Genomic DNA, 23,330 nt, shown 5'->3' on the forward strand with positions numbered 1-23,330 from the left:
GGCCTCTCCTAGAAAGTGTAAATTATCTAGAATATCTATCTCTACGTTTGTTTACAAGCACAGACCACGCACAGCTCAGAGCTAAAACTACGGGAGCACAGACCTATGATGCACGTGAGCTTTGGGATACATAGATCTTATTATCCTTACTGTACCAGTAGGGAGGATGAGACCACAAGCAGGAGTGAATGGCTGAGGACGGAGTTCCTCAGGCCCTGTTTGCGGCTGTACATCACCAGCTGAGAACCAGGAACATACAAAATGCTGTGTTTACAGCAGACATGGCTCTACTGCAGGTAATCTATGGGTGAGAGAGGGGCGCCTGGTAAATGTAACAAAGCCAAGAGCATAAAGACCTTATTTTCAGCCCCCTGCCCCAACCCCCCCCCCAGTTCCTACGAGTATTAAGGCACTGAAGCAGCATGTAAAAGCTTGTTCCCATCATACTTTAGGTCAAATTTTGAAAATTCAAGACCCTGTGGTCTTTTCGAATGACCTCCGAAATTCTGAGACTTAAGACACGCTGAGATTGTCCTGACAGATGCTGAGGCCAGGTAAACGGAGCCTGAAACACAGCACTTTTTTAACAGCGAAAATAATTACTGGAGTAACGCGTGGGGGTGATATGCTCTTGTGGTTTCAAAGCATTTTAGGCCATTTAGAAGCACAGGGAGTATATCATATTCCTGGCTGAAATGTCTATGGCATTTCAGACAGACACCTCCTAAAATTCAGCTCAACTTTGAATCGCAGATCAACCAGAAAAAGACCAAAGTGCGAAAAGACTTCCCTCAGATCAGCAGCAAAGATGCCCTCCAGAGCTCCCAGTCCCAAAACCTCCAGAGCAGCCCCCCTCACAGCTGAATGCTGTTAAGCCGTAGATGCAGCCATATGCATCTCTGGGTTTGGCCAGATGGCTATTTTGAGTTTCTAATGATCTGGGAAATGAACACTTCATAATGTTCTATCTCAGAGGGTTTAGCACAAACTTTCTTCCTTTTTTTCCCTACCAGCACTGTTACAGATGGTACTAGAGCTCAATCAGGGACTGGAGTAACACGGTGCACCATGTTTCAGCACATCCTCCAAGGAGACAGCAGTGTATTCCTGCCCAGCAAGCCATCCATCAAGTTCATTAACAAATAGGCTCACGAAATTTGTTAAATACTCGAACGCTATACTGCCTAAATCACCATAAATGCTAATGATTTATTAATGCCATTAGTAATAATGGAATTTGAAAGACTGTTTGAAGCCACTGTATAAACCAGGCCCTCGGATTTGATTTGCATGGTTATTTGGGTTTTACGGGTGGTAAAGTTCAGGCGCGTAGGGTGATGGGGAAAAGCATCCCCCACGCATGTTGGCAGAGAGGCGCCTAAAGCACACCCTTCCCAGCACTTCAGCTGCTGAGCGGAGCCCCTTTCTCAGCGGCACCGATGCTGTGCACGCGCCGTTGGGCAAGCCTGAACTCACGTGGCCATTTATTTATACTCAACACAACTGCAGAGGTCATTTCAAGTGCTTCAGGGAGATGCCTCGGTCTGACTCCAACCTGCCAGAACGAGGCTTGATCGGCTACAGCAACACCAGAACCTCTGCAGCAGGTAAGTGCTCGCAGCTGAATCTCCTGGAGCTGCAAACTGGCTACCAGCTGAGCGCTGACTTTCTGTAACTTCGTGCAGAAGTGGGAGAAACCTGTTCTCAACTCAGGCAGGGGAGCCTGGAAGTCTTAACCTGATCCGAACTCTTGCTTCCCTCCATAGCCTCTGGCAAGGCCCTTGCTCTGACTCTTCTGCGCTCACCTGGAGCACCGCAGCTGGGCGAACAACCCCACACAGAGAGGTCAGTACGTCTTGAAGTCGTCTAGGGTGGGTGTCTAGTTGTCTCCTGCTTGGACGGGCAGCCCGTGGCCATGCCTTCGTCAACACAGCGGCAGCAAAGCTGAGGGGCAAGCAGAAAATGGGAGACCTGTGTCACAAATGGATCACAAGCCTGCTTCACACAGCTTTCTCACAGTACTGAGCACTCAGAGCCCAGGATCTTCAAAGGGCTACAAAGACAGCACTGAACTAATGCTCAGAAATCACTTTGGAGGTAAAGACACCATAGATGTATTCTGACAAAACCACTGCATCTGTGAAATAGAATTGTTTTCCCCTGTGGCTGGAAACGTAGCCTTGTTTGGAAGTCATGGCAGGTAGTACAGAATAGTCCAATACAGAAACTTAAATGTTCATACAATTTATCAAGGGCACATCCCAGGTCACTGAGCAGTTTGTGTACTTTTTTTTGCCAGCAACCCGTATGATCGGTGACTTCTGAAAATTTAGACCTCCTGAAAATTTAGACCCCCATTTTTACAGCACATACCAGTAACAGTACATTAACCTGCTGAGGACAGTAAGATACACAGCTACAGGGCGAAAAGGAAGAAGCAAGATCAAGCTTTTCAAAGAAAATTAAGAATGTACTCTGTTGGCTGCCTCAAATTATTCAGAAAAAATCAATTGTAAGCGTAATAAAAATAAACAGAAGGATTGCTATCTCTGAAAGGCCTCGGGACATAGGGGGATAGATAACAATCACTGAAGCGCAGTCTAGGATCTTAGAAATGCCAAAAATGCGTTTGAAACCGGATCAGTAGCAAACATCCTGCCCTGCTTCTGGTGTGGCAGCGCACCCAAAGGCAGAGGGAAGTCTCGTGGGGAGGCACTGAGCAAGGATTTGGTTGAGTTGGGTCAGTTCCATGGTTCTGCCACCCATCTTCCGTAACCTTGGGCAAGCAGCTTAATTGCTCCGTGCCTCAATTTCCTGCAGTAAAACAGTGTCAGCAACGAGAGCAACAAGGATTCTGAAGTCATTGCGTCCGTATTTCACCCAAAATTGACCCTACAATTTCTGATGGAGCTAGTATATGTCTTCTAAATGGCCACACAGTCTTGCCCCTCTCCTTTCCTTTATGTGAAATCTCTCCCTTTACAGCATCTTTGCTGAACACCTTGTGCAGCAGACACTGAGACAGAGCTGGAGGACAGATAATAACACATTTCACAGCAGCCATAAAACAACGGGAGCCGTAATTTCTCTGAACTCTGGGTCAAACTTGTTGTTAGCCAAGTCTGTAAGAACTCGTATAGTAAATTACACACGTCTCTTTACCAGCAGGATCATAAAATAAAACTTTACAACCCTTCCAAAGGTCACCGCTCTGCCACAAACAGTAAGACAAAACAATAAATTCACCCCCGGGACCACCATTTTTGTGGCTTTGACAGCGTTGGTTAGATCTGAGGAAATGAGAACTTTGACAATCTTTACACAAAGTCTTTCTTATTTCTCCTTTGGAGCCACCTTCCAGTCCTCCCTAAGCGTAAGGCAGAGGCTGAACAGCAGTCATGAAGGCTGTTACTGGTTTCAGCAGCAGCAAAGCCACATTTATCTCTATACACACATTTAATGGAAACAATGACCAAAGTGTTTCTTGGCAAATTAGTCCCCTTCTGCCCCCCCAAAGAAAAACACATCTATAAGCTATTTCCAAAACAATCAATATTAGTCCAGCAAGCAAAACTGTACGTTACATTTCCCATCAAAGTCTTGGCATTCCCTCAAACGAGCGATGCTTTATAAATCACAACTACTACCAAATAAACCGGAGAGAGGACTGCTGAGCTGGGCACCTTGCTGCTTTTCCCCCAGGTCTGGGGGCCCGAATGCAGGTAACTCAGCTAAAATCCCTGCGCTGGGCTGCTGACGTTCAAAGGTTTGGCCCAGCGACGCAGCTTTCCGTCTACACTTGTACAGAAGCTGGTACAACAGTCCAAGATCTAGACACTGCCATAGTATCACAACACAAACCGTAAGGGAGGGAACAGCAATCTCTACTGCCAGCTTCAGAGCACGCATTTGCTCTCCTGTGGATTTAAAAACAAGAAGACTGAGACATGGTGTTAGTTCTGCAGGTGGTTTTTTTTTTTTTTTTTTTGATTAGAGTACTTTGGGATACTTTGATCCTGAACATAAAATAAAAAAACCTCAAGTGAAGGGATTATCTGATATTCTTGAAGTGAAAATAAAGGTTTTCCTCTAAACACTCTTCTGAGAGGCTGACATTTGGTTATGCAAAGTTTATGGCATTGCTCTTTTATTCCCAGCGGCGGTGCTCTCCTATCACTCTGTCCTAATGTTGCAAAGCCACAGACGCAGTAATCAATGACACCGATTCTCTCTTCTGAAGCTCAAAGGGAGGACAAACCAGAAAAGAGGCAGTGCTGCCTGCTGAGGAACTGAAACGTCAAGAAATACTTACCGAAAGGATGCTAGCAGAGACCGTGCTGGTCACCTGGGCTTGAGAGCTGACGGCTTACCCCACGGAAAACACCCCAATGTAAGCTACCGCATTGCATGTTCAGGCTAAGAGATGATTCCTGTGTGCAAAGAGTAAGTTTTTTATTTGAAGAACCATCAGAGGTTTTATCTGGCTTCAGCCATTGACAGAGTGCAGACTCCCAAGTGAAGATGTAGCAAGGAAAACAGCTCAAACCTAAGAAATGCTCGGTGTGTTTCCCCGGCTATGTGTCCAAGAGGAACGACCTCCTCTGTCCTCCAGATTAACTTCCGTTTCATTCCGGGAGAGGAGATCCAAAGGAAATACATGACATTCCACATGGAAATCCCAGGGAAAACACGTCACATTCCTTGGCAATACCAGCCCGTGTTATATATACATAGGAGGAGGCGAACAATGCCAGCCTGGAGAGAAAGAGGGGCTCCCACCCTTGCTGGGCACCCATAAATCACGCTGCTCACACCACCACCAATCTCGGTATTAACCCTGAACCGATTCATCACGCACAGGGGCCTCAGCCTCTACCTTCTCTCTCCCACCACTAGGAGAAACAACGCACGTTGAAGGCTGTTTCCAAGACTGGACAACCCCTTCTTGTCCCTTCTGGGCCTCAACGTTCATCTGGTTAGTTCTGTTGGGAACGGCCCTGCTCTCCTCCTGCTGGTTCTGCCAGATTGTTGGGGGTAGTTTTTTGGATGAGCTTTTAGACCCAAGGGCAATGCCCCCTTTAGCTCAACCCTGCCCATCGGATCTCCAGCTCACGAGGTACCTCGGAACTAAACAGAAATACACGTAGAAGACTGGGGAGGCTGATCCTCTTGGACACCTAGCTGGAAACGCACAAGCCCCTCACAGAGCAGCCTTGCTGCATCTTTCTTACCATATACCTTCACATACCTACCTGTCTATGTGACAAAGGTTCAACCTTTTCCTTCTGTCCTGCGACAGCCTCTTATCAAGGCAAAGAACGAAGGGTGGATCGCACCAGTTCTTGGTTCTTGCAAGCTGTCACCTCACACAAGGCCCTGGCCGCCGCTCTGCAAGCCTGTTGGTAACAGTCCCGCTATCCTTCCCTGTAGTTTTGACTCGTGCCACATCACCCGAGGACTTTTTGGCACCTTCCATTGTCTTCTTCTCTACGTCTTGTTTTTCACCTGTCGCTGTTCAGCCCCGCCCTGCCCATCAGACCTGTCATCTCCCAGCATGATCAACCACCTCCTGCTGATGCCAAAACCAACACAGTCAGCCCAGAGCGGCTGCAGGGATGAGGGCAGAGTGGACTGGAGATGGTTTTGCCATCCACCCACTCCGTTTTCAGCAGATGGGCTTCCAGGTCAGGCACTCTACAGCAACTGTGACCGAACCAGTGACTAAGGATCTCAATAAGGACACCTGCTCATGGTGAGTTATTTAGGAACTTGGTTTGGATGGGGTTGTTTGGCAGCTGTACTCCTTCCACATCTTTCTGCTGAGAGAAGTAATTCGAAAACATAATGGCCAGCAGTAACACTTAAGATAATGTATTAAAAGAGAGAGACGGTCCAAATGCAGGAAGGGTGTCTGATGTAAGAACTTCTCAGTGGTTTCAAAGCGAAGGCCGGTGCTTGAACCGTTTCGTGGAACCAGACTTACCAACTCAAGGCTGTACTGGGAAATGCAAACCAGCAAATGCACAGTTAACACCTGCCTAATCAAGCAGACAAAGGAGATATGAAAAAAAAAAATAATCTCGATATGCAGGGGATGTCTCAGTGCAGGTTACAAACACCCCAAAGTACTGACCTCGTGGCGATGTTGTTTGCATGATCGTAGCCCTAAAAGCCCCAGCCATGGACCAAACTGAAACACAGCAGGTGCCACATGACATAAATATGTATTTTTAGATGCTGCAGGTGCAGTATTACGCAGCCCTACCAGAGAGAACTGTGACTGCAGTATTACCAGAACAACGCTAGTTGATTACTATTTTTCAACCTCTTTCATCTACTTGTAAAAGAAGTCTTCGGGGCTGCTCTGCAGCCACTTCACGTTGCATGTGGCAATTTTCACGGGGTTCATTAGCCATAAGGCCGTTACCTTGCCTTTTCTCTTTCTATATATTGTTTATACTGCAGCCGTGACGGGCTCCAGAGTAGTGAGCACTATGCAAATGACCATTTGCTGGATTCTGATAATTTGGAAGGGAAGAAGGATGCTGGAAACCCTCAGTTCAAGTCTTAAATAAACCACCGGTTTCCAGTTGCCTTGGGCAAGTCACTTGATCTTCCCATAATCCCATCTTCAAAACAGAAATGATATTTCTTTACCTGGGAGGGAAGCTGAAAGCATAAACCCATTAAAGACTGCAAGGAGTTCAGATCCTATAGTGATAAGCAATTACTTAATACATATGCAAAGCTTGGGAGCATATGTCGGTTGTTTCAAAATACAGACAAAACTGTTTGGTCCGACGAGCACATGAGAGATTTTCTCAATAACAACAACAAAAAAGCGAAGCAACAACCATAAACCACCAGTAAACTGCAAGTGGGCTCTGGAGACATGAGTGAACTCTCGTCTAACGGAACATTTCTTTCTGCTATGAACACGTGCTCTCTTGGAGACAGAAAACAGATTTCTCCTGCAGAAGTTGTGCAACTAATTTGGGTATACAGAAAAGGAAACATCTACCAAAGACGCTGAAGGAAACACTATGATGCGGAGTGCCACAGTTTTACAACAGAAGAAGAAACCATACAGAGTTACAAAACAACCCAGCGCACACCTTTATTGATGATTCACAAAAATCAAACATCATTCACCTGATTCACTCCAGCAGCTCCAGTACGGCCTCTTTCCATACTAGGTTTGGCTGATTTTTCCAAGGTAAAACAGTATTTGCTTTTAACCCGGGGTGGGGAAAATCATGCTTTACAGTTGCCATTTTGTAAGAGCAAACGCATCAGGGCCATCACAATACTTTGCAATTTTGTAACACTCAATCTTCAAAGCGCTGTGCAGGCATTTAATTAAAGCCTATTAAAGCCTCACAGCAGTGCTGCCTCCCAGTCCATTTTAGGTCACACCTCCTTATTAATATTTCACACAAAACCCCCTCTACCTCCCAACAATGCTCACTCAGTACATCCATGGCTTGTACTACTCTCACGAGAACCTTAACCCTTTTGTTAAGTGGGATTTATTAACACTCCTGAAGCGCACTGAAGACACGAGCTGCTTCCATAACCTCACCAGAACATGTATTTTTTTCAATAAGCCAGTAGTAAATTTACCAAGGGTTTCACAGATACAAAAATTATCTTGATTTCCCACTAAAACACACGTAGTCACACATCCTAGTACGTTATATACATATAGCCACACCGGCAGTTTTCTCTGCGTGAGTCAACTGCTGAGCTATAGGAGACAGGAGTGAGAAAACCTGGGGAAAGGAATAACATCTTTGATGTTGTCAACTCCCAAGATGTACTGCAGGTAGCGTTCAAACCCCATTCCGAAGCCTCCATGAGGAACTGAGCCGAATTTTCGGAGGTCTAGATACCTGTAATTTAAACAGACAGTTACATTTGCAGCACGGTTACGCTGATGTAATTAGAGAGAGCTTTTTATCCAGGGTTTTGCTTTCCATCTTTATTACTTCCCTTTGACTCTAACCACTGTGGATTTCTGCAAACACAGCCGGCGTTGGTCAGGGGTGTGAAGAGGGGCTGCTCCCTGGCAGGCAGCCTTGTATTAGCAGAAACTCCCAGTGCAAACGAATTTAAACCAGCACAGCTACGCTTTGCCAATACGCTAGAGCCCGTTTTGTTTAAGAGCGAGAACTTATTTGGGTATGAAGAACAGCTTGAACATCATAGCTCTGCTCGCACTGAGAGCATCTTTGTAACTTTTAGTATCTAAAATATTCCTAGCGGAGGCACAAGCTCAGGTTCCTACAGAATCACAAAACTTTTCCACTGTCGAGAGATGGAGTTGCCTGCTTGGGCTTGTTTAGCCCTTGTCACGCTGGTGCTGAAATCTGCCCTACAATAAATTCTTTCATTTTCTGTCTTCTTTTCAGTAGTCTCAAGTCATTTCATTTCCAGTAATTTCTTCAGAAGCCTAAACAGGTCTTGCTGTCTGATGAATATTCCTCCAGGTTTTTTCTTTTAAGGTAGTTACGATGGCTTTACGTTACTTTTCCCCCAATCACTCTTACGACCATTTATTTCCGCAGTAAGACAGCAAAAAAACCTTGGACATATCTTTTCCAAAAATGAGATCTGGAACAAGACATTTCATTTTGGGGAACAGCACCTGCTGTGCACACAAAACTCAGAAAATGTTTGGACGCCGATACTCCAAATATACGGGTGTCAACAAGATTGCGATGGTTCTCCTTTAGAGTTCCCAGTTCTCCAGCTGGACTGTAGCTGATGTGATACACAGGAACTATATTTGCAGCTATAAATTATCACCAACAGTTTTATTTTAATAGGAGTGAAAAACATCTCAGTGGTTCTATTGATTTATGGGGCCACTTCAGAGCTTGCTGAGGCCACAAAGTTATTCTTTATATGAATGTACTAGTAAGGGATCGAGCGACTCCAGATGTATTACATGCTTCTAATCTTTTATCATTCCAGTTTAAAAAATAAAATCAAGTACACTTAAATATAAATAGATATATATGTTTTACTACTTAGGCAGTAGAGCGGAGGGCAAAAAGCACTGCGAAAAAAATTTAAGATTGGATTGATTGTAATACATGGCTTCCCAAATTTTAACTACTGCTAATGAACCACAAGGAAGAAGTGTATTTTGCAATGTCTGTATATATATGCACACACATTTATGTATTTTTATATGTATGTTTATATCTATTTATATGTAAAATAGACACTATATATATTTAAGGGTACTTGCTTAAATATATATACGTGTACTTGCTTGGACTTCTTTCCATGTGCTTCAGAACCTTGTTGGCTTGAAGACTAGATTTTAACAAAAGCAAAGCCAAAGTAATGCCACTGATGACTTCTACTTGCAAAACAGAAGTACTCTCCAACAAATGCTACAGCTGCAAGAGACGGCCCTGGCAGACTCGGTTGGACAGTACGCCTTTTCTACCATGAAATATTATTTTTCCTTGCAGTTCATTAACAATATTTAAAATTCGGGAAGCCATTTATTACACTCAATCCAATCTTCAGGTTTTTTTTCCCCTCCACTCCACTGCCCAAGTAGTAAAACCAGAAGCAGAACCTCACAGAATCACAGAATTTCTTACCTCTTCCTACGAGCACTGACACACAAAGCGCAGTTACGCCTATACTGTGGGCTCCAGGTGGAACAAACCTTTTCTGACCCCTGCGACCCACGTGCTTTGTGCCCGTGCTGCTGGGTCTTAGCTTGGCTTGCTAAAGCCACACCTTGTGACAAAGGTTATGCTTAGGATACGAACACCTAGGCTGTGCTACAGCAGGGCGGTCTTCATCTCTATCCACCTCACACAAACTGCATTAATAAGACCTTGAGTTTCTGCTAATGCACTGGGAACTGCCCCTGGGAAGCTCCACTTTGCAGCTTTTCAAGGGTTTGCCAGGCAGATGATGGGCAGATCTGAATGCTGAGGGTGGTGACTTGTGAAATAGGAAAGACCTCGGAAATGTGGGGGATAGAGCTGCTGGCTGTGGCAGCTCACTCTGTACCAGCTCAGTAATTCTGGTGACAACTCCAGCTGCAACCAGTGCTATAAGTAACAGCACAAACACTTCTGATGACGTCCACCTCAGCCTGTGCAAAGACTGCTGAGACCAAGCCTAGCATCTTTTCTCTCCTTTTGCTGGCAAGAGGGTTTATAAAGTCACTGTGAGGAGATGAAATAACTCAGCTTCTTCCAGATGAACAATAATAGTAAATTCTACTCTTGCTTACCCAGGGCTTTCATCTGTAGATCTCAAAGCACTTTGAGAAGCCATTTTGGCAAAAGGAGAGAAACAAAACCCGTTAAAGTTAATGGAAAAAGTCCATTGAATTAAACGTGCTGAGGATTCAAGACTGTGAATCCTTTCTGATGAATGCGCTTCGAAAAAGCAAAGGAACTGAGAAATCTTCCATTCTTCCCAGATGAAAGAGAAAGTAACTGCCTGCAGACGAAGAGAAAATTCCCTTTAGGCTGGAAAATGCTCCCTGATGTTTTCCTTCATTCAATAGCCTCCAGACATTGGACATTTCTCACCTCAAAAACAGTCATGAACTGGTCTAGCTATTTCTCCTAGTAGCTCATACCTAAGAGGAGAGCTGAGCCCTCCATTGGCGACTGGGGGTCCGTGCAGCATTATTCCATGGGGGAAATAAGTTTCTGCAACCCCAGCTAGACCCTGAGTTCATGTTCTGGACCTGGAGGACTAGTAGTTCTTCAGAGATTTGAATCTGACTAAACTATGTGCTGCAACAACATCCCCCGGCAATGAATTCCAGGAGCTTGTTATGTGCCAAGTTGGAAGAGCATTTCCTTTCATCCTTTAAAAAAATCTATACTCTTTTAACATCATCATGAGCTCCTGTGTTGCATGGCAAGGCACTATGAAGATCAGTGCTCTGTAAGTGACCATTCATAAGCAGAATGTATTCTTTTCAGTCCCCTTTCAAAACAAATATAATCTTGATCTTTTATGTAACCCTCTCGTTATACTGAAGCCTCTGCAGCCAGTTTGAAAAATGTAAGGCTGAAAGAACAAAGATATTGCAGTCCATGAAGTTGAATGTTCTACTGGAAAAAAGAAAAAAAAAGGAAAAAAACAAGGGTAATGAAAAACTGCTAGTGAAACGACATTTGAAAGACCATTTTGTTCAATGTCTCAGGAAATAAACATGCAAAGCATTGCCAGGATCTGATGCTGAGTAAAATGCTGCCTTTGGTTTCAGGCAGCTTCTGCTCTGCTACCACTTTTTGGGAATCCACAAAAAAACCCCCAACATTCAGAGAGGTCAAACTAAACCAGTCCCATTGACACGAGCGGGGTTTGCGCACATGTTGGCTGGCTTCAGCACCGACTTTCTCCCTGCCTCTGGATGGCCCAGCACAGCGCTCCGGTTTCTCCCCAAAGCAGGAGTACTAGGACCATGCGCCTGCCAAGGAGAGCAAAGGGCTACCTTTTTTCGCTGGGCTCTGAAGGAGGTGAAAGGATGCCACGAATGCTGTCCCTGGCCACGGATTGCAAGTGGCTCACCTTGTGCTGCTGTTCCTTAAGCCCAACTCCTCCTCTCTACCTCACCGCGCAAGCGCCCAACAGAATACTCTGGCATTCAAGCTTCAATGAAAATTATAAATTAAAGAGCCCAACACAGCTCAATCTTCTCCATCCAGAGCAGGGGCAAGGCCAAGACAACACAGTAATAAACATTCTAAGACAGCAGCTAACACCTGCTCTGCCACTGTGTGCTTTCACCAGCGTTACACCAGCAGATCAGAAAGGTACCTGGACTGTAAAGGGGTCAGTATGAGGCCACCTTCTGCATTGATGCGTATGATGACGATCAGAGTGAAGAAATGGGTGCCCCGCATGTACAAAGACTGTCTGAAATGCTGCTCAAGCTGCTGGTAGCAGGAACACGTTGTTCATTACAAACTACCTGCTTTGTTATTGCTCATGCTAAGCTGGGCACTCGGAGGCTGCAAACAGGATCAGGTGCCCTGTTTACAAGGCAATATACTTAATACTCCCCGGTCACAGAGAAAGCAAGTGAATTCCCAGATGAACTCTGATCACCTGACTCTCCCACCTCACTTCCACAGACCTCTCTCAGTCTAGCCAAGATCACCATCTACAGCACCGAGCTCTTTTCTATCTACAGTTCATAGGAAGGAGTGGGAAAATAAGATAAAACAAAGTGTGCAAAATCAAGCCAAATACTTCTCCAATTCATACTCTCTATGGAAAGAAACCCGCACAACAGGAAAGATGTAGTAAACTGAAGATTCAGAGGACTTTGACCAAGCCCCTTTATCTACTTCTATTAAAAAGCTTTCTAAAAGGTGGGAAGGGGGAGAAGCAAAACAGTATTTCAGATCATCAGCTGCCTCTTTGCCCAGTGATTCTTCCACAAACAAAGCAGTCCTGAAGCTGTTCTAGAAGTAGTCAGCCCCCACAATGTCCTCATGCTTAGTGAGAGAGAGAAATACAGCAATATATAAGGGATTTCCAAAGGGACCACATCTCATACAGCTGCCCATTCTAAAGTCAGCAAATATTGGATTTCAAAAGGAATGACTCAACTGTTCTTCAAGGCATTTGAAAGCCACCTTTGGAGACTAAATTCAATCACTAAATTGGAGGAGATTAATTTCAGTCTCTCCTGCCACCTCCACTAAAAAGATGGATGCTGGCAAACCACCTCCCTGTTTTCTGGCAGATTCTGGACTGCAGATCAGAGGCATCCAGGATTAACTCCTATCCCGCACCTTCCTAGGGCACCAGAGCCTGCTACGGCAGGGGCTAACAACAGTTTTAATCTTCTCTGGGAAGTTACATCAGCTATGATGGAGTGGAGGGAATAGAGGAGGAAATAGTCTCCAAAACGAGATCACAGGAGGAAAGAATTCCCAGAATGTGATTGCTACATATCACATGGAAATGCAGATGGCTGACAGGCAACGTCTTAATCTTCCCTCTTGAGGGAAGCACGAGGCAGAGCTGAGCTCTCTTAGTAGCGCTGGAAGGCTCTGCTGCTGAACGCCAGACTTCCTCAGGCTGTATCTCAGCATCTAACCACACAACGGATCACCCTTGGTGAGGATAATCCTTCCTTCAGATGAAATGATAGGGTGTACTCTGGCCCATAAATGCAAACAATAAAGGAAGACATTTCATTCACCCTGTTTGCAAACGGATGATGTTAAGGTGTGCCATGCGCTGGGCTGTTCCTCAGTGATTTCACGTTGTGGGAAGAGGAGAGTGAAGAATCCTAAACTTACTCTGCTTTTTTTCAAGGCAGCCTCCCTAATGATCAATCCAAATACTGCAGAATGTACTCTTTTAAATTTAAAATTCTCTGCACTATCACCTCTCAGTAGCTATGACGAAGCACATACCAAGAAACACTTGCCAAGAGGAACCCTAAGATCCTTCTGTCATTTTAATGGGCTAAACCATTAATTCAAAGGTTGATCTGTCTCCTTAGCAGGACAGTTTTAATTGCTTCAACCGCTTTGTTAGGGAAGATTTTTCAACCCAATTGCCCTGTTAATTGCAAAGGGAGTTATTCATAGAGCTGTTAAAGGTCACAGATTGCTTATGGTTCTGCAGCCTGTTTATCTCATGCAATGGCAGTCAGAATCTATTCAACTTCGAACACAGCCTAACGATTTAATATCAAAAAACCAATTTAATATCAAAAATCATGATGGGTTGTAAATTAATCTGCTTCATGCAATCCTGAAAGGAATGACCTGTGCTGTGAGTGGACAAATTGGGAAGATAAACTAAGCAGCATTAGATTAAACTTTGCTTAAATGAACTGGCTGTTCCATTTAGACTGGCAGTGATGGCAGGGCAACTGGGCCAAGAAGTGTTCCCTTGAGAAGAGGATAACAAAAAAAAAATCAAATAGCTGTTTAAAGAATCAGAAAGGAAGAAATAGAGCTTGCAGACCGAGATATGTCTTACCATTGGTAGGCCTCTGCGAGTCCTAATCTGTGGAACAAGAAGAAAACCCTTTGTAAGTAAAGGAACCGAGGAGATGCACACATGCAGCACTTGCCTGGAAGTGAATGCTAGAAGAAAAGGGAGGGTCTGATGACTAAACTCAGTCCAAAAAGGAAAGGCAGAAAAGTACGGGAAGACATGATCAGTGACTGTCAGTTCTGGTAATTGGTAGATAATCTTGAACAACTCCCGACATGCTTCTTAAAATGCAAAGTTTGTTTTGTCAACACACAGGGTTGATCCCAGCGTCATGCAAAGACTCGTGTATATATTCTTAACTTTGAGCATATCAGTGAACTCTACTTGTGAATGTTCGGAGAGTACAGGCCTGAATATTAAATTTACAATGACATGCAGCCAAACCTTATATTTATGAGTCAGAATCTCTTCACATGTGTGGCTACGTGGCTCCCCTTCCACAGTGCACAAACGCACTGGAGTCCCATAGCTTTATTAAGGTGTGTCAACTTCTGTAAAACTACTAAATAAAATAGATCGTCTTCTAACTGCCACCAGTGCACCCTCTCTCCTGTTCCTGCCCTGGCAAGAACCACAGCAAAGTTGTTGGTTTTATTTTCCATTTCTCTGAACAGGAACAGAAAACTCTGTAGGCAAAGAGAGATCAGTTCTCTCATCTTCAGTGCATCGCAGCTGTCCCTGACTGGGACTTTGAGAGCTATTGTATTAAGTGTGTACGAGGAGACAAGAATCCCATTCTTTATCTCGCTCAGTTATGCTGGGTCTGCAGGAAGTAGAATTTGAAAGCTTTAACCAAGTATTTGGGCTCAGCAGATCAGATCCTGAGGACTCAAAATTGAGAAAAACATCTGAAAAGAGGTGTTATTTTTCCAGGTAATCTTCAATGCAGAGACGTACTTTAAGGTCACTGAAGAAACACCTCATTTGTAGCTTGAAATACTTCTGTGACTTTCCTGACAAACAAGAAAGTCTGGCTTCAACCTCCACACAGACCCCTCCTCCAGCCCCACACCCTGAGGGCTGCGGACTCTGGATCTCACTGGCAAAAAATTTCAAGTGAAGAAGTGCAGCAGGCAACACTGTGCTTCGCTTCAGCTGAAGCATGCCTGCTTCGGGAGAGCTCGCAGAGAGACTAACAGGAAGCACAGGGAATAAAATCATCCTACACCACAGATTGAGAACCAATGTTCTGGTGGATTTAATTGTCCTGTGCCTTTTGGATTCATTATGCTGAAATGGGTTTTGCTCTTCTCCACTGAGTAGATCTATCTCTGTGAGCATGTGGCTGATTTAAGCAACAAATTCATTCCCAATGTGCAAATGATGTTACTCTGAGATTAATCCTCCTCCAAAATTGCTTTGCACAAGTGTATGACTGCCCCAAATGGACTCGTCTGAGTTATGAAAGGTTCTCTGGAACAATCAGACAGGATCCAGGGAGTAATTGTCTATGGAGAATTACCTCATCTATAATGTCAATTATTGTTAACTAAACAGCAGCTTTGATGTTTGGACATGGAATTTAGCCTAAAATTATTCAAAGTCACATGATCCAGAATTAAGCACGAGGGAAAGAGCCATACGACTTAGTACGGGTCCCAGCCACTTCCAGTGAAGCTTCCCACCAAACTGTTAGCAAAGAACTGTATTCTCTTAAATGATGCCACTGAGGCCAGCTGCACCACAGCTAGCAAAGCTTCCGACCAAAACTGCAGTTCATCAGTTACACAATGTGATGACAAATGTATCTAAGCTCGGTCTATGTGACAACTTCCACCTTCGCAATCCACCCTCAGCCACAAAAGCCGCAAAGAAAAGGTTCGAGGATGAAGTGCCTCACATCGGATCCTGTTCCAGACAGTCCCAGCAGAGCTGAGGCATTCTGCTGCCCTGGCCTCCTAGCATAAAATAAACTCTTCCTCTCTGATGAGCTAAAACAGAGAGGCAGCTTCCATACCTACCAGAGAAGTACAAGAACTTCTTCACCAGTTTGCAATCACCTACTCAGATAAACAGATATCTCAAAGACAAAACCAGGCTTTTTAAACATAGCATTAGTTGCCCTTCCACTCCTTTGTCTTGCCAACTGCTGAGAGCTGCCAAAACAGTCTCTTGTCTCCTGGCACCTGTGGGTTTTCCGTACCTCTGCAAGCGTGATTCGAGGAAGGGCAGTCGCTCCTCTCTCAAGCTGCCTCCACACAACTCCCCTATTCCTGGTACGAGGAGATCCACAGCTGCAACCTTAAAAGAAAGAAATTTAACATAAGTCATGCCATGTAGCCATACAGTCTACATCAGAAGTACAGTCGACACTGGATGGCTGTAAAAAACTATCATAATTATTTTACTGAGTCCAGGATACTTAGGTAAGTATTTGCAAAAACTTGAAAAGTCCCTTCTTGACAAGAGAAGGCTGGGAGGGAACTTTACAGTTCAGTAAGCCTCCAAAAGACCTAAACAAGCGCCGTGGCGTTCCAGACTGAGGACATCTTACAGCAGGTGGTGTGAACCGAATCCCACCAGGTTACTCCGGTGACAACCTGTGCATGCCTGCAGGCAAGCCTGCGCAAGGTATAGAGAACCCAACAGCAGCTCACAAGGAGACACAGACACACGGGCAAGTTTCCTGAAGCCCTGGTGCCCTTAGAGTTTAAGCTGCTCTGATACTGGTAACTCGTGTTTACCCTGTCTGAACCCATTCCTTAAACCAGCTCTAGTGACGACGACACCGATGGATCAATGGCACTGACGTGCTGAAGAAGCGTTAGGATCCCACGTGTTCCCCTGTGCCGCGTTTGGGCTGGTTTTCTTCTCCGTTTTGTTTTGCAGAGTTACTTCTCTTACCCCATAGCTGAACTGTTGTCAGGATTAAAGCCAGTGAAGCGGCAGTGGCACACAGTGGGGTAGCCGCTCTTTCTAGGAGAAGCAATGATTCAGGTTGTCTCAGTTTAACTGGGAACCCACACCTTCAAAGCGTGAGACTTGTGGAGCAAGAGTTTACATCTTGTGTCCACCTGCTATTGGAGGATTACACAGATGGCAGATTTAGATGACAAGAGAATCACAGGCTGCTTGAGCCACACAATTCTAGGCATTTTCCCTAGCAGTCAAGTCTACCAGAAAAAGAAATAAACTATGGCAAATCTGTCTTAAAGGACTCCAGGGAAAACTTAACGCTACCCAACTCCTGAATACTTCTCCCATTTTTCCTGCTTTGGGGATTTCTTCTACAACAGGAAAATGACCGAACAGGATCACCAGATGGTCACTTCTTATCTTGGACTTCTTGACTGGAGGCCCAGCAGAAGATTGTCCTCATCTGTCTGTCTATCACTAGGCTAAGGCACATACCTAGCCAAAAAGAGGTGGAAGTGTGAGCTATGGACTCACTGTGTGTTGAGGTCCATCTTCGTTGTCCCTCATGTAGAAAGGTTTGAGGTCGTATGGGTAGTTAATCACAAACACGGGAACCTCCCCACAGTGCTTCACCAGGTGCTTTTCATGTTCTGTCTGGAAGTCACAGCCCCACTGTAAAGACAGCAAAAGGGACTTGGGATCCTGCTTTGGTGCATCCCGCCTGTGGCAAGAGCACAGCAAAATCCCTGCGTAGGAGAGACATGCAGCTCTGAATAGCGTGAAACCAAGCACAGCAACTCCTCACACAGGCCACTGGGAAAATGTGCTAAGCAAGAAGAGTTTCACGAGTTTTAAGGCAGAGCAAAGCAACGAAAAACAACGTGGTTTCACTTCCACAGAAAGGGCCAGATCATCCCTGCATCAAGCCCAAGCATCTGGTATCGAATCAGGAAAAAAACCCAAACAAACAAATAAAAACCCCAAACCCACACTCTGCATAGCTTAAGGGAAATAGGCACCTATCCAAAATCAGCTTACTCAACCCAGCAAACCAGCCTTATTTCGGTATTACCTTTGGTATATTACCCTTGCTAGGCTGACTGCTCTCTTCCCTGCTGTGTCCTGTTACATGCTACATTAATTCTCATTTAAGAAAACACAGTATCCTATCAATCAGTTCTTTGTTATCAGAAACCCTGGGCATTTGCAACATCCTTCTCCTTTCTTCCAGCAAAGTTGTAAATTCTCTGGCTTTTGACTAGAAGCCTGCAGTCCATTACAGGATGTGCAAAGCATATTGGGGGAGTGGATGGGGAAGAGGGGAACAGATACTCTTCAGACTCTCCTCATCCGAAAATATCCTGAGTTTGCTGTCTCGGATCAAGCTAGTACAGATACAGGATTTGAGGTTCTACACCCACTGGTACACAGAGATGAGACAGCTACCCAATTGGCTATGAAGGCAGCTTCAGCCAGAGGGTTATTTTCCTCAAAGCATCAGAACGAGATAAAGATTCATCAGTACACACGTGAGATGGGCACCACCATAAACACTCTCCCTGCTGGGGTGTGTGTGTTTGAAACTAGGCAATATACCATTTTCAGAAAACCATAATCTAACAGTCTTAGAAACACTAACATGTGATTCTTTTTCCAAGTCAACATGCATCCTTTGGAAAGACAACGGATTCCCTTTACCTACATCTATTACACGGTATTTTGACATGGTTTTGACTTACTAGTCCTTGTCAAACTTTTGATGCTGTCCTAATATCATGGCTTTATCCGAGAACTATTACAGCAATCCTCCTCAGATGACTGTTACTGAATCCACCACACACTTGGCACTACTTGCATACAGGAAAGAGAAGTGCTTTCGCCAAAGCCTTCGTCCTTCAACAGCAAACTCATCACTTCCTTCCCTGCAAACGCTACATGTTCTTCTGCCTCAGAACTCACTCCTTATATTGCTCCCATTTCACCCCAAAGGGCAAAAGTTATACCTGGGTTACGTCCGAGCAAACACCCCAGGAGGCAGATAACCTGTGCAAAGTAACAACTCTTGTGTTATCAGAAAGAGAAGTGACACCTACGAAGGTCAGGCTGGCCGTGTGCATGAACAGGCACAGGGACAAACCACCAGGCAACTACCTACCTCTGGCTTGAAAGTGAAAGTCTGAGAAGCTTGCTTCAAAATTTCCACTGCTTCATTGTAGGAAATTCTGCAAGAGGAAAACAAAAAAAAAAGTCTTTAAGATAACTACAAAAGGAATAACAAGAAAGTTTTCTGGCTAAGCGCCGCACTGGAAAATTAAGGAGGCATTTCCCCATCACCATGCCAACTTGTGCTGTGATGTCAGACTTCCCAGCAATGCTGCTTTGGACTGAAACCAAAACCGATTTTATATGGCAAGAACCCTATGTTTTCCTGTGCTTCAGCTACATGCAGGGCAGGAAGAGCTAAGCTCTCAAGACACATTATTGCAATGTTGCATTTCAGTCAGAAATGAGCTCTGCAGAAACCTGCTTCGTAGAAATCTGTGGATTTTTTTTAAGAAAACAATAAGCCCTCATCGGCACAGCCCAACAACATAGCTCCACTGTTCAGCATGGTGTTCGGCAAAAATCACAGCCCAGAGTGCAAAGGGCTTGTAACTCAAACACTGCCATTTTACTTTGCAAAAACTGTGATATTTATTTCCAGCAATGTTCCTCTACTCATCTGACAGATCTGAGAGCAGATTCTCCACCAACCTCCACCAGTACAAAACAGTATCATCATGGCAGAGCAAACAGAAAAAGTGCAGTGAAAGATGCTGCAGGTTTGAGAAACTGGAAATCAAGACTCAACGGAAGATACTTTTCAGACAAGTTTTCCACATACCAAGCAAATGTTGTGGACAGAGAGAAGAAAGAATAACCTGATCACAATAATTTCATCTCTCTGTACCATTGGCTAAATCCAATTAGAAACCAAACTCCCTAAAAAAGCCCAAGCTCTTTACACCCAGCTACAAGGTTTCACTAATACAGGGAAGGCTTCTGGAGGAAATACCTCAAGCAGGAACACATGGCTCCACGTGTTTGGGTTACGTGAGGCCATGGTCCAGATGAGGTATATCGCTGCACAGGTTCAACACATGTAACTGAGGTGTGTAAGCCAGGAATGCCCCAGATCTGCCAGCAGCTGAAGAGACAGTCAGATGGGCTGACTCCTTCTCTTTGTCCTTGGATCACGGGAGAAGCTGAGTGCAGCTCTGTCCTCTCAGGAATCTCAGTTAGGTCCAAAGAGAGAAGGACTGAAATGGGGAGACAGTGACTTCACTGAGGTCTCTCTTATGCAAGCACAAGGCACAGGGAGGATCTTTCATGATCCTGTTGCCCAAGCGTGGCTGTAGCTGCTTAACAGGAAAACCAGTTGGAGGCTGAGCAGTCCTACCACGTTCTGTGGGGTGAACGGAAAGCACTGCTATTTGAAGAGACAGGCAAGGGCAGAGGAGAGGAGGTATTCTTGGTGGCCAAGGAGGGAAACCAAAACTCTTCAGTTCTTGAGCACACAGAGAACTGGGAAAAGGAGTTGCACAAGCAATCGGGAATAGAAAACCAATCAGGATTTTTAAGTATCAAAAAATAGTTTCACAAAAAGGGAGCCACTGGAATGGAAGTCTGAAGGAAGGCAGAACATCAGAGCCAAAACCAAGCAATACATTGAGCAAACCACTGTGCAGGTACACGCTGGAAAGAGAGGACACCCTTACAGAAAGAGGATCTCGTCCAGGGAAGCAAAAGTCAAAGGCCATCAGATTCAGAGGTCAGCCTCATGCAGAGAGGAAAGGGCAACCGGCAAACAGTACAAAGGGAACTGCAATTCATGCTCTTCTGGAGACATTATGCTAACTCAGAAGACATTGAGTTGGGAAAGAAAAAGAACACGTACAAAATAGGAACTCTTTCCCCAAAAGCCCTCTTCCAGATCATTTTGAAATTGAAGTACTTACGTCACAAATTTGTTCTTCAGCATTTGTTCCAACCTATCCTTGGTCAAAACAAGAAAAAAATGAAAATGTAAAGCCGTTCTTAAGGGTTCAGGGGCCCAGAGGAAACTCAGCCAAGCTACCTCCCTCTATTTCAATTTGCAGACCCGCACTGTGATCTAGATATGGGTCAAAAGCCACTCCCGGCCATTCAGTGCTAAAAGGGTACCCGACTAACGGAACTGATGACTCAGAGGCTGCTAGACGATGTGACAGCCACCACACTTGGTACCAGCTACAGAAAGTTGTGTCCTCTCTCTGTTGGTCTGAACAATCACCTAAACTCAGGCTGGCTTTTAGCTCTTCACAGTTTGTTAACACAGGACAACACAGTAAAAAACAACGCTAAAAAAATCAACCCTCCCTACAGCCAAAAGCCCCAAAAATGCAGGATTGCAGCTCTTTCCTGTCACATTTATTACCTTCTGGGCAGGAGCTATGTATTTATGAAAAAGCTCTACATCACGAGGACATTTGGAGAGCACAGTACTTGTCACTGTCTTGAAAAGATCTTCCATAACCTAATAGAGAAAACAGGAGTGCATGAAAAATTAACACTGCTTAGATGTCCCAGACTATAAATAAAACACGGTACACATCAGCCAAAGGGTACAGAAGGAGCTGCTGTCCTTCTGCACGGTCAGACTGCATAAGGGGGTACCAGCTCGCTAATGCTCCTAATTAGCAGGCTTCCTCAGTAGCTGAAGAGGTCTGGAACCTGTATTTCTGCTATAGGTTTGTGGCTTCAGCATCTGCTGATGGGCTCATCATCTTCAGTCAGATATCTCCAGCGAATAAAGCACACCTAAAATATTCCAGCAGCAGAATATGGTCAGCCACAAACACACGCTACAACCCTTTGTGGTGACTGGTCTCAGATTAGTTATTAGTGAGTGTGTCTGTCCCATAATGAGCAATTCTGGTTTTCTGCTTTGTTGTTCGAAGAGGCAGAACTGAAGGGGAGGAGAATAAACATGTACTGTGTACAGCCAGCCCCTCAAACAGATCCCAGCCAGAGAAACCCTGTGCAGTAAGAGCAAAGCAAAGAGAACATGCACAGAGATGAGCAGAGAGCTAAAGCGGAGGACCCATCAATGCAGAGGTGTTTGAGAAACTAAAAAAAGATGTGGTTTCATTTCCCTAAACTAATGTGGATTAACTAAATGACATTATCATCCAATTTGGGTATACTTACCCAGTAAAATGGGCTTCACTTCATGAAGAAGTTAAAATGCCACTTTAGTTCTAAACAAAAAAGTCCCCACGTGGGATGCCACTGCATTTTGATCAACCTGTTTTAAGAGTAATTTTCTCTTTTGGTTAAGCAAAGCAGAGCATCCAAGACACTGGCTGTTGTGCAGATTAAGAGTTCCAAGACTACAAGACTCCTTGCAGTCTTACCTGCACAAAGCAAGCAGTCAGTACCTGTGTAGTACTGACGATTCCAATTCTTCTTCAAAATCATCCTCCTCATTCTCATTTCCTTTGTAAGGAACAGAGCAAGGCAGCTGGGCTGTACGTCATCTCAGCCTGGGATGGGACCAGGTTTTTCCCAACAAAAGGCACCTCTGAAAGTCCTGGCACATTCCCATTTTTTTCTGTGAGCATAACAACTGCTTCATGAATGGCAGAGTTGAAAGAAGCGAAGTATGCACCCACGACATCTAGGCGAGGAGCAGTCCCTAGACACCGCAAAGCCTGGGGGAGACTAACTGTGGAAAGATGAACCTGACATTCAGTCAGCAGATCTGAGGAAGAAACGGGTCTCTGCCTTGCAAGGAACCAGATCTTACAGGGTAAGAGGAACAAACGGCACAGAAAAGCAGCAGCTGGGCTGCTGACATAGCCAAGATGAGATTTGAGACACACGGTTCAAACTCTCACATTTAGGAGAACGTCCTTCATCACCTGTCCCAAACCGCTGACACGCTGCTCTGTGCTGACAAACAACCTCTTGCACCCCACCAGCCCAGGGAAGCTGGTAGCTCAGTCCACTTTGACTCCTCTGGAGCCAAACTCAGCCTCCAGACTGCTGCATCAATCTGGGCCCTCCTTTTTAAAAAGGGAAGATCCAAATAAAGGAATGACATTATCATCCGCAGATGAACAGTTCTACCCCTACTGGTACTCAAACCCAGAGGAAATGAAAAGCTAGCGATCCTGCTGCTGAGTGGCAAACAACCAAACATTCAGCTTTGAACTTTCTTCAAAGTAGCTAGAAAAAGGCTTATGCAAATGAAATTAGAAAACTTCTTGGCAATTCATCTGGTTTCACCAGGCAGAGACGAAGGGATTTTACATTAAGCTTCCTCTTTCTAGAAAATGAAAGTATCATCTGGTTTCAGAAAAGCATGTTGTTTAATTAGCACTTTTTTTCCCCCTCACTGTGCGATAAAGTAACAATTAGGTTCCCACAGCATT

General features: G+C 44.8%; 1 protein-coding gene across 12 annotated transcripts in view; it reads right to left on the reverse strand.

Moving 5' to 3' along the window:
- Positions 1-7,571: 7,571 nt before the first annotated feature.
- Positions 7,572-23,330, reverse strand: part of NARS2 (asparaginyl-tRNA synthetase 2, mitochondrial) — a 52,189-nt gene continuing 36,430 nt past the window's right edge. For 6 of the 12 annotated variants that reach the window (XM_086481671.1, XM_086481670.1, XM_086481662.1 and 3 more), the window contains 7 exons: positions 21,332-21,430; positions 20,874-20,911; positions 19,031-19,097; positions 17,410-17,547; positions 16,163-16,260; positions 14,002-14,028; positions 7,572-7,892 (listed from right to left, as the gene is read on the reverse strand). In XM_086481671.1, the coding sequence (XP_086337797.1) occupies positions 7,748-7,892; positions 14,002-14,028; positions 16,163-16,260; positions 17,410-17,547; positions 19,031-19,097; positions 20,874-20,911; positions 21,332-21,430 (612 nt within the window). In that variant the 3' untranslated portion in view covers positions 7,572-7,747. Of the gene's footprint in view, positions 7,893-14,001; positions 14,029-16,162; positions 16,261-17,409; positions 17,643-19,023; positions 19,098-20,873; positions 20,919-21,331; positions 21,431-23,330 lie in introns of all 12 variants that reach the window. The other 6 variants (XM_086481666.1, XM_086481668.1, XM_086481664.1 and 3 more) reach the window with 5 other exon arrangements.

This window comes from Leptosomus discolor, chromosome 1 (assembly GCF_034619465.1).
Source record: "Leptosomus discolor isolate bLepDis1 chromosome 1, bLepDis1.hap2, whole genome shotgun sequence".
In the NCBI taxonomy this organism is placed as follows: domain Eukaryota; kingdom Metazoa; phylum Chordata; class Aves; order Leptosomiformes; family Leptosomidae; genus Leptosomus; species Leptosomus discolor.